Here is a 12,294-nt window from a genome sequence, read left to right as displayed (position 1 = left end):
ATGCAAGTGGAAACCGTAATTCAGCTATTGATTCTTTTAGTTGATGACGAGAGTCGTATTGTTGGTGGCCAGCCAGCAAGTATCGATGATCATCCGTACCAGGTGAGTACTCGGAGCGCATGTAGTTGGTTAACCACGACTAACGAACTGTAACGATTCAAACCTTCGTGCAATAAATCGCAAGAGCCTATTTCTTTTAGTATGATTGTTACTGCACGAAGTATAATAATGATCGAATACTATAGATAATTATCGAACGATTATAATTATGAATAAGATTGGATAAGATTTTCGATATTGAACATTTCGAGTTTAGATCTGAAGTAAAATGAAATATTTGTATTTATATATCTGCGGTCAATTTTATTGGAAATGAACAAGAGACTTCATCGTTGTCCGATAGAAATGAAATACAGAGATTCCGATAATAACAAGCATTTTTCATTTCAATAGACGATAATCAGTTTACCTTTCATAAAACTCCCCGGGTCTGAGTACAAAAGTAATGCAAATTCGTGCTTAACACGGATCCGCTGATTATACGGGAGAGTATTGTGAATTTCATGGGTGTCGGGGCCGATGATTCGCAAAATTAATACACCAGCGAAATTTATAGGTGTCTCTTCGATATAATAATCGTCACGTATGCGGTGGCGCTATCATTAGCGAACAATGGGTCATTACAGCCGCGCACTGTGTCCAGAGGTACGTATATTTTTTTGTCAACCATGCATAGAATCATTTATAAATCACGTTACTTTCCACAATCGACACTGAAAGTTTCATATAAATTGAAGTTAAAAAGTTTATAATAGGATTTTCAGTGATTTTGTTACTGGGTTAAATAGCTAATATTTATTTTAGTATGCAATTCAAATGTAGACCTTAAACACAACTAGATATGGTATATATAACTAGAACCGTATATATACTGTTTACGAGTACAATAAATTAATCGTTCTGTTGGCGATAACCACCTTGAATACTATATGAGTGGCAAAAGTTTTTGTCGACGAAAACATGTAATCACGTATAATTAAAGCGTAAAATGAAATATGTACTAGAAAGCATTACTATTATTTGTGCAAAGTACAATAAGAAATGGAACTGCATGTAACACTTCCTATTTAAACCTTCGAAATAAATCAAAATAAATTCAAAATATAAAATAAATTTTCTTCCTTTAAAACCTGATTGCCAAGAGAATCAAGTCAAACATTTGTAACATTTATTTATTATAATATTGTTGCTTAAGGTTTTCTCCTTAAAAAAAATACAAGTTTGAACATGTTTCGTTAACAGTTCTATAAGTATAGGTAATTTCGATAAATTTTCAAACTGCATTATCTGGAAAAGAAAATTTCAAACGAAGAAGGTTTATTTTTTTAACGTGTCTTTTTATCTAGAATAACTTCCATTGCTGCTTGTCTCGCTAGTTACGGAATACTCTGCATATGCATGCGAACATTGCTTCCGTTCAATAATACTCTTCCGTTCTAGAGCTTTCGTTCCATTAATTTCGATAAAGGCTGGGTCTTCCAATCTGCGGGAGAATGGGATAATCGTCGAAGCTGAAGAAATCATTAGCCACGAGATGTACGATCCCAGAAACTCTGATTACGATATAGCTCTAATTCGGGTGAGTGGCGTCCACATTTAGAACTGAGTCGTAAAGTCGGATCGTACGATACAGATTCACGTTAGCCGATATGTCGGTAGAACGATCTAAGAAATTAGGCCACAGGATATATATATTTATGTATTTAGGAAATAAATATTAACCCATTTGCATCATACGAGAAAGTGGAAAATTGGTCCTCACCACCACAAACGTTTCAATTGCATCAAAATAAAAATAGTTAAAGGTATAAAAAATTAAAAACGGAGTGACGTGAACAAAAAATTCGTAATTTTATTTAGCGCAATAAAGTTGATACACACACACACACACACTTATATATCAATATTGATAAAATATTGATTTTTAAGTAAAGTAAAAAAAAGAAGAATTATATGTTTATCTGAAAAAATAAAGAATTCATTGTTGGAAGAATTAGTATCATTTCAAGCTTTAATATGATGCGCATACACGTGAAACGCGGTTAACTCCTTAACCCACAACAATAGAACTTCTATTTTAATTAAAACCTCTGCCAGGATTTCTTTCAATCTCCCATTTCAAACTCGGAAGATCTTCGTTTCGATATCCTCGATTTAACACGATAAACCTCTTAAGCTATTGTTTCAAGGAGAACCGTTTAAACTTTCCATAAATTGCTCGTATTCTCTGTGGGTTTAACTCGGCCATTGTTTACTTTAATAAGTACTACAAGCGTCCACATGATTCGCCCTCTTTCTGTTCATTCGTTATATTGTTTCCAAAGGATCGCCGTCCCTTCCGTCCCATCGTCTTCACGTTGGATCCGGTATTCTTTCCGAGATCGTATCGGTTCACAGTACTGTTTGTAAAATCGCAAAGAAAATATAGGATCCACCGATATTGTGCCGACAATATCGCGTTACCGGGATCCCTGGCTAGTCAAGTAAATAACAAAGGAATAAAAGCGGGTTGTTGCGCAATAGTCGGGGGTGGAGGGCGGCATTCCGTTGGATCGAAAAATCGTGTCGTAACGGCGAGGACCGCAACCGATCTCGAGTAAACTGAGTTCCCGATCGGTGAAGTTTATTTATTAACGGGGAATACGTGTCTCCCGTCGAATAAAGCCGAAGAATTCAATTACCGTTTCACAATCAATTCCGCAACGGTCTACATCAGTGATGCACAACCTGCGGCCTCTGATGAGTTCACGGCTCGGTTTAAAATTTTTTCTATCTATTGATCTTTCGCGGCTTATTCAAATTTTGTTCTTTTGCGAAACTGTTTAGGATTATGTTCCAATTATATGATTTGCGAGAGAATTCAATGAATTAACACGTTGACCGACAAATCAACATTCACAAAATCCCATATAGTCGAAACGGTTTTTTTTTACACACCGCCCTATGATTTCTTTCACGACTGCGCAGGTCAGAACTATTTTATTTTTAATCTTTTACTGGAAATGAAAGAGAATTCCATGTTCTACATTTACTCTAAAGATGAAGGATTTGTAAGAGAAAAATAACATTTAATATTAATTCAAAGGAATGGAATGACGTTTAGGTTGAACAATTTCTGTGTAAACTCATAAATCTGACAGGAGATTGTAACGCAAGGGGTTAATGAAACAGAAATGAAAAAGACAAGATTTTTCATGTCGATTGCTCCAGTGTTCTTTCTGTTTTCATACGTCTAACAAAATTCGGTTTGTCCCATACGTCACCAAGATCGTTAATTTTTCAGTCTACATATCTCTAATCAAAGCGTTAAAAGTATGTATACAGTGTGTCTCACGAACTCTGTCCATTTAAATATTTTGGTTATTTCAACTAATATAAGAGAATGTTACTTACAGAACTTGTAGGATTTAAGAAACTACTGCTATAAATGTTATGCTATAAATGTTATAATGCAATGTATTTTTTATATTAGATTTCGATAGATTTGCATATTGTAATTATAAAGTATTATGGTGCATTTGTACTAATATATATATTTCTTTTATTCTTTTATGCTTAACACTTGTTCATTTTACTCCCGAGGTAGAGAGGAAATTCATTGTAGCGGTCTACGCCGGATACACGATGTTGCTTATAATTTTTTAACACTTTGATTACTATGTCATCCAAATTTGGGTGACACAATCTTTTAAAAAAATTTATAATTTGGTCATCTCTGCTGAATATAAAAAAAATCAAATTTTCTTGAATTTATGGAATGTATGAAAATTAACCTCTCCGATCAGAAGGGGTGGTAGTCCGCATGTCTTCACGCGCGGTCGATGTGTTAAAATAAATTTTGAATAATAATAATAATATTTCTTTCGCAACATTATATTTAAAAAAAGGAAATAAGAAAATTATTGTGCAGCATACTAAAATATTATTATGAAAAAGTTTTTGTTCAAAACATACACTATACTTAATGCAAAGATGGAAGTTTGACTGCACACAGTAACTAGTAGCTTGGCACACTGTACCGACGTCGCCCTTGAGGGGTTAATTCTTTTAGTGCTGATCGAAAAAGTTGTAAGCAATCGAAGGATACCGAAGCAATTTGAAGCAATTTAGCGAGGCTTAAGAAAAAATCATAAAAAGATAAGGATAATATTTATAAAATTCAAAAAGGAACCTATTACGAAATAAAAAGCAAATGAATATTTGTTGAAAATAATACTAATAATAATTATTGAAAATCATTAGTAAAAATGAAAAAATCAATTTTTTTTACAAACAGTATTTTCAAGTAAGAAGAATCATCGTTTGATCATAGTTTGATATAGAAAATGTAGTATAAAGCATAAATACTGTATTTTCAATTAGTTGTAGCATAGTAACTTGTAAAAGTAACTACAAAATTATTTGCAGCAAATCCCCCGTGTCGAATTTCTACCTAATTGCTCTAGCGTATATACAGTCCCGGTATCAATCATCGCGAAATATGACAAAAAGTTAAACCTATAATCAATTTTTTCAATTTGTGGGACATCTCACATAGAGCATTCGAAGATGAATTTAACCATTTACGACGTTTTATAAATTAATAGTAATAGTAAGTAACGAATAGTAAGACACCATCGTATACGCAACGACATATCATCGTTGGCACTTTCCGCAAGTGTTGCTAACAACGATATACCGTTGTTCGGTACTAGAAGTGTCAAGAGAGCATTCGTTGTGAAAGGTCTTAACTTTTCAGTGTATCTTCTATTAAAAAAATAATGTCTGTATATAATTTTGACGAGTGTCGATTTGCCAGTTAACGTGTTATACGTAGTTTAAACATCATTGGTCTACGTACAGCTACTACTGATCGCCTAGTAACCTGAAGCTAATTACGATTTTCAGTTGAAAAAGCCGCTGGAATATGACAGCAAGGTGAGACCGATCCTCCTGGCACCGGTCGCCGATTATTACCAAGCTGGTACCAAGGCGATGGTTACCGGCTGGGGAGTGACGAAAAGCAATGGCCAGCTGTCCAACCAGTTACGTAAAGTCGAGGTGCCGCTCGTCTCTAACACCGATTGCGCAGAGCTGTACGGGTTCCGGCCCATCACGCAGAGAATGATTTGCGCCGGTTACGTAAACTTCGGCGGGAAGGACGCGTGCCAGGTAATTGCTTTCATTAATCGCAGCTTAGACGCGTGGCATGGGCAGCAACATGCGTTATCGCGGGAACCCCCCTGGTAATCGTACCACCAGGCCTTACGGGTTTCAACCGCGAAACCTGCTGATTGCTGTTACACGCGACGGACTTGTTTTTAGCTGTCTCGCGTGTATCGGCGATTATGAAAGGGGATCGAGTTAATAGCCACTAGCTATCGATTGTCTTGTGAAAGAATTTCTTATGATGAAAGCAATCGGTTTTTCTTACAAGGAAAGGTATCGAACCAGAAAATTAAAAAAATTATGAAACTTTGCGTGTGAGTAGAGTAAATCAAGCCTAACACATTGCAATTCTTTTTACTGCCGAATTTTACTTTGACGGGGTAAAACCGCGACTTGAAAAAATGCAAATTTTTCTTCTCGTGGATTATCTTAAGAATGGTAAGAGATAGGGGAAAAGAGTTTTAATGAAAAATACTTTTTTCTTTCACATATGTAAAATTGTACAATAGAATAAAATTTTTGGAAAATTTATATTATTTTTTTTAATTTTGAAAAATTTGAATTTTTTGTAAAATTTTATTTTTAAATTTTATAGACGTGAAAGGAAAATATATTTTTTTATTTAAATTCCCGTTTGCTGTTTCGTACAGTTCTCAAGGTAATCCAGGGGAAAGAAAATTTGCATTTCTTTCAAGAGGTGGTTTCACCCTTTTAAAGTGAAGATTTGGCACGAAAGAAACTGTAATGTATTAGGCTTGACTTATTATACTTACACACAAAGTTTCATAATTTTTGGAATTTCCGGGTTCGATACCTTTCCTTGTCAATAGTTATGTGTTATCTTGTGTTTTGGAAATGTTATTCCGAGGTACTGTACATGGATTTGAACTATTGGCAATGGTACAGATTTTTAAAATGCACGTTGTACATGGAATTTTCGAAATCATGATATACTGAGGTGGGTAATCATTTTCTAATTAATTTTAGATAATTTAATGAAATTAACATTACATTGTTATCATTAATCTATATTTTTCGTCGCTGGTCAATTTATTTCAGAAAATATGGGAAATGGAAAGTCTATCTTCACAATCCTTTAATGACTAATTAAATTTTCCTCTAAGTCCTAAAACCCATTTTTTACAAAAATATATTTATTCAAATATTTGTGATTTCATAATAAAATTTTAATCAATTTTTTTATCTCAAAGATAAAATACAAGTTGGAGGTACAGCTTGTTTTCATTTAAGCCTTATTTATCGACAGATATTAGTGTCTCCACAATCCTTGGAAGACTACAAAATTATTGATACAACAAGCACCGTTTTCTTTATTTCATGTACCTGGTATCGACCCGACAGAACCTTTTATACACAAATTTGCAGTCAAACCGGCTTCTCCCCGGTAAGACTGTCTTTTAAGTTACTTCACAGAGATACGTTAGCTTTCAAACTTAAATATCTTACATTCCTTGTATTTCGATATTTCTCCGACTTATTCTAGTATGAAATATCTTCTCTGCAATCTCAAGTTTTCCTGTCAGATCGCGGAACCGTTTCGACTAGTTTGAACATACTCGAGAAACTTTTTGATATATACGTGAATCAAGTACCCGAACGAAAGTTGACACAAGTTGTTTTATAAATATTAAGCGACGAATAACCGATGCCGCGATATTGACGTTCGTTACGCGGAAGAGGGCTCCGCCACGTCATCTTTGTTTTCGTCTTATCAGCTTTCAATTTTCGTAACGACGCGAGAATTGCCGAGAATTTCAGGAGTGAAACGTTCCACGGTATCGTAGAACGGAAGGAGCGGATAATATATCGCGACCAGCTGTATCGATTTTCCCTGGATGTATTTCGAATATCTTGTCCGGATGGCCCCCGAAACAGCGCCGTTAACCCTTTACAGTCCAATTATTTGTTACTTTCTTGTGTTCGCTGGCCGGATTTAATTCAATGATACTTCTACTCGTCCTCGTTCGATATCGACTGAACTCGTGTCTCGAATGTTATACTTCTCTTCGATATCTCCATTTACGTTCGAACGGTACGACGGGCCAGTTTGAAACTGGATGAAACAGTCAAAATTATTTTTTCATTGAATATTTCAAGTCCACTGCACTGGGCGATTTTAGACGATACATTTGTTATTATAAGTCTTCGGTAAGAAGTTTCTCAGTTCCATTATTTTCTATTGGTATTAAATTTAGACGGCTTTCGTTATTCCAAAATAATACAAAAACGGTATGTGAAACGGTCGTATATATTTATTCTTAAAGTAACCAGTCGAATAACTGGTTACAAAACATGGTAAACAAGTTAGATGATAAATTTTTCGTAGTAGAAACGGAAGCAAAAGGAAAGACAGAGGAAAAACTGATTAATCAGATAATATAGGAATCGATGTAAGTTAAATGACCGAAATAAAACGCAGAATATTTAAAAATCGGGCATTTGGATAGTATGCGAACAGTTAGTATTAAAGGGGTTGAATATAAAGGGTTGAATGAGGTTAAAGAAATCGTTAAAAGTATACAGAAAAAGATGAGTAGAATCAGGATCATCTCAAGGTTAGCATTGTTTCATGATTGCAATAATTCTTCGAGCTTTAAAATCATAAGAATTTGATTTATCCTCTGTAGGGATATACTTTTATACTATTTATGTATGTATAAATTAAGATATAGTTTCTCAGATGATTTGCTGTTCAAATCTAGATCGTTTCTTTTAAACATATGTGTGGTAATACTATTTATAAGGCGTGCTGTAATTATTGATATGAACAAAGAGAAAATTGTTCTATGTGCAAAATAAGTTAAAATATAGAACAAAATTTATGCACTTAAAAAGTATTCTATATGGAAAATGTTGAAAATATAAAATTAACTTTTTTCGCTGAAAATTTGTTTTCTTCTTTTAAGACCAGTTTAATACCTTATTTACCACAATAACATTTGGCTACCTGCTGACGGGATATATTTCAAATTAAAGTTTTTTGATAGCATGTCTTCAAATAAAAGAATTTTAATCTATATCTTTTATTTATTTTCGCGTGTAAAATAACTCGCAGTCGATTGCGTCGCACGCTCGATAAATACTAATGTTTTGTTTTCTGAAAAATAAAGTCATGAATGGAAAAATATTATTGCATGTTGCCGACTTATTTTTTCATGGAGATTTATATGCCTCCCGGTTGAACAATCATAATACAGAACGCCATGTATTTACTTATGTATACATAGAATCATATATGTCAGCAGAGTACACAGGACAGAGTGCAATAAATCCAACAAGTTATATTTTAAAATCGTTCAGAACTATTAACACTAGGTTTACGGGCGTTTGTTATACATATATCTGTTGCTAGCTGCTGTTCCTAGCAAAATGGATATTCATTTAGATCTTGGAAGTTAGGGGTTGAAAAATAGACGATTAGGATGTATACTCGTGCAGCTGCATCAACCAAATCCATGTAAACATGCATCAAATAATGTTTATAAAATTCAATATGCGGCGTCAAATTGATGCGTTTCGTAGACCTAGTGTTAACGGGCCAGGTAATTATTTACAACACTGATTCCTCATCGATTTGTGATCGATAGTTTTTCAGATATTCGCAAAAAATAGTCCAGGAATGGAGAGTTGTCGCACTTATTTAGAAAAAGAGTAACCTTTGTATGACCATCTTGGCAGACATTGTTAAGGTCATTGTTCCGTACATCCACGATTTTAAACTTTTTGACAGTGGGTGTTGGTCCTAAAGTTATAAAGCATTAAAGTTTCTTATTGCGCTAGAAATTTTCGTCATTTTTATTTTTTGAAATTGTTTGCTATCATATAAGTACACGAGTTTCACTTAGATGATAGAGATTGGTATTAGTGGGGCTAGTTTATCCGGGGTGGGGGTGTACTTTTCAACCCCCCTCCAGTCCCTCACAACATATTTCAAGTTCATTAATTCGATAAAGAATCAGTATTGTAAATAACTACCAGGGGCCAAAAAAAAATGAAAATTGTATCTCATGGGCGTGGGTAACAGTTTCATCTTCATGTATTCTTGGTTTTCTCGTGGAATAGTATATTTTATGCGTAACGGTAAAATCTTTACTGACAACATTCTATTTTACTGACAGGGTGATAGTGGCGGACCAATGGTGCAACACGACAAATTAATCGGGATCGTGTCCTGGGGTATCGGATGCGCACGGCCATCTTTCCCCGGGGTCTACACGCGCATCACAGTGCTTCGTAGCTGGATCACAGAGAAAACTGGTTTATGAGAGCACTGCTTTTGTCTTCGGCATAAAAATTGGCCGAAGCGCAATCTCTTAAATTTTTCGAACGAGCAAATACCCCGAACCCGCGTTGTTGCTCCGCTGACGTTTTTGTTAGCAAAAAGAATTTATCTGTTCTGCGGGTTCGTCGAATTCATTTATGCGGCCAGGTCACGCGGTGAAATGCAATATTCAGTTTCTGTAGTTAATTAAAAGTCCCGTAATCCATTGACACCGTTATTTATATAGGCATACCAGTATCTTTTAAAAGATAATCATCAGATTGAAAATTATGAAGTGAGATTAATTCATTGATGCGTTCTGTACAGTCCTCTTTCTTATAAGTGCATTCCTTATATTGTTGGATAAACTTCTTGATTCTATTACTTGCAAAATATTTTTATTGTAAATTTAACCCTTTGTGGATCGAATTATTTTGCAAAGGCCTGTCGAATAATACCCAATAAGAAATCGTATTAAATCTAAGCTAAGTGGGGTATTTTAAAAGATGTAGCCCCTGCATTGACATCAAAATCCCACAAGTATATTTACACTTTCGCCTGAAAAATAATAAAAATAAAACTATCAGATAAGTTTGCAGTTCTATATTATTACAACATATTAATTTTACAATGTTTTACAAGGAAATAAAGTTTTATAATGATTTTCAAATGATCTTCATTTTTACGAAGAAAAAAAAATGTTAAACTGTGCTGTGAAATCCAATACATATAGCTAAATCGAATAAGTGATTCACAAACAACAGAACATGTTCACAAAATAAAAACGAGACACCTAGAAATCTGGGGTATACATAATTATACGTGAATTTGATAGATAAAGTAAATCCATATTAACCCTTTTTCCTACAATGCCGTGTTACACTCGCGATGAAAATATTTATTTATTATTTATATATTTTTAACATAAATGAAATATTATTTGTCTACATCATTCTTTAACCTATAGAATGAACGTTGTATACACGATCATGTATACACGATTACGATCTTCAAAGTGTTAGCTCTCACCGTACTGCGTCTCCGTTGATGACTATTATGTTTTTTACAATCATTGCATTGTTCAATTATTCAAGATGCGAAGTCTCACGAATTATTAAATTTATTCTATTTCTCATTAGTGATACAACGTTGCAAGAAACTTGTTGAGACGGACTATAATCATATAGAGAAATTATGTACCATTAACATGCGTCACTGAATTATCTGTCTTATAATTTTCAATGTGATACTTTTTGAAATGTTTACAAGCATGTTTCGTATCTTTCTGTAAATGACTGTTTATTACAAATGAATGAATTATCGCGTGTATGCGAAGGTACAGCTGCCTTTCGGAGTATTTTTTCCTTGAATCACTCGCAATTGATGCGGGAGTAAACGAAGTCCGATAATATCACTACATTTTACATTGAAATAAATGTCAGCGTCCGGTTTTCAGTGTTGCCCGTTTGTTTAAACGCCGGAATACGTAGCCAGGTCGATAGCGAGCCGTTCGTGGTAACGGTTCCTAATGTATGAGCGTAACAAGTGGTCCCATAATTGAGCCTGTTATTTCTCATCGAAACTACCAGATATTTATCCGTGCATTTAGCGCGCAAAGATATTATTAGTTCGCTAATGAACGAGGCGAAATCACTGACAGCCAGTTTTTGCCTTTCACTGAAATGAGTCACCGGCTCGTAGTAAGGTACGAGCACGACGAAACCGCTAATTAGCCGGATAATCGATACTCCTTCAGGGGTCTAGGTGCACGTACTGTAAATTAGTTCGAGCCTGTGTAAATGTTATCGCGAATTTTATGTGCCTCGAGTGCGACTTGTCTCGCTTTTATTGAAGTCGCTACGTTAACATCGACTGGGTCGTTTATTTTGAAAGTGGTGTAAGTCCATTTTCTTTTGTGTCGAGGTATTGAAGGAATTTCTGTTTCCATCGATTGAAAAATTATAGTAGGTTTACTTACAAAAGAAATCCGAGTGATCGGTATACACCGACTACGCTGAAACTTTGCGCAAATGTTCATTAAACTTACGTGGTTGAAATAAAAATTGTAGCGTTTTCCGAGACCTATAAACCTATGGAAGAAAATGTTTAAAACAGTCGTTTTTTGTAAAAATTAAATTAAGAAATTGATTCGATGAATAAACGTCTCGCGGATATTTAAAGGTTTCAAGAAACTATAACTTTTAGTTCAATCATTTTATAATATTTTCTATTAATTGTTTATAATATATGTATATATCACACACAAGGACCTGCTTCGAAAAAGGATTAATTTTTATCCTAAAGTGAAAAATGGACACGAGCAAACTACTACCAAAATGTGAAATAGATCTAATGAATATTTATCCAAAATTTCATCATAATCAATGTATATAAATCAACGGTTTTTTTTTATTAGTTTGTTGGCGATTCTATATTGCATAATTTTATTTAAGTAGATGTAAATTCATTATAGAAATAAACTTTTTGGAGAGTTAACTAGTAGACTACCATGTTTATTAAGTCCATAAATTAAATGCGTCATATCAGTTTTAAAACAAACGAATATCGAATTCCATTTAGCAACGAGATTCCAATTGATGAAAACAAATGAATTTTGTAAGGAACTAAATTACAAAGTGATTAATAAAAATAACTTGTTTACATTATATTATATGTTAATTTTTCGTTGTCTCAATTAAAAACAAATGGATTTACACTACTCTCAGAATGAATAATTCAATTATTGATGTTCCGTCACGGATACTCGGTAGTTATATGACGATTGAATAAAAGATCACTCTGAC

At 34.1% G+C, this 12,294-nt stretch overlaps 1 protein-coding gene across 1 annotated transcript; it reads left to right on the top strand.

Annotated features, from left to right (window-relative positions):
- On the top strand, positions 1–9,554 carry LOC116428806 (trypsin-7-like). Its single transcript, XM_031980918.2, has 5 exons — positions 1–102; positions 617–705; positions 1,501–1,639; positions 4,948–5,211; positions 9,348–9,554. The coding sequence occupies exons 1-5, from the start codon at positions 1–3 to the stop codon at positions 9,492–9,494; spliced, it is 741 nt and encodes a 246-aa protein (XP_031836778.1). The 3' UTR covers positions 9,495–9,554.
- The last annotated feature ends 2,740 nt before the right edge of the window (positions 9,555–12,294 follow it).

Source organism: Nomia melanderi, chromosome 10 (genome assembly GCF_051020985.1).
Source record: "Nomia melanderi isolate GNS246 chromosome 10, iyNomMela1, whole genome shotgun sequence".
NCBI lineage: Eukaryota > Metazoa > Arthropoda > Insecta > Hymenoptera > Halictidae > Nomia > Nomia melanderi.
The sequence above is the reverse complement of the archived record's forward strand: the minus strand, read 5'-3'. Positions and strand labels throughout refer to the sequence as shown.

Coding starts and splice junctions, on each gene's coding strand:
- LOC116428806 (XM_031980918.2), top strand. CDS start 1: ATGCAAGTGGAAACCGTAATTCAGCTATTGATTCTTTTAGTTGATGAC. Junction 706..1,500: donor GCCGCGCACTGTGTCCAGAG/GTACGTATATTT, acceptor CTTCCGTTCTAG/AGCTTTCGTTCCATTAATTT. Junction 5,212..9,347: donor GCGGGAAGGACGCGTGCCAG/GTAATTGCTTTC, acceptor TTTTACTGACAG/GGTGATAGTGGCGGACCAAT.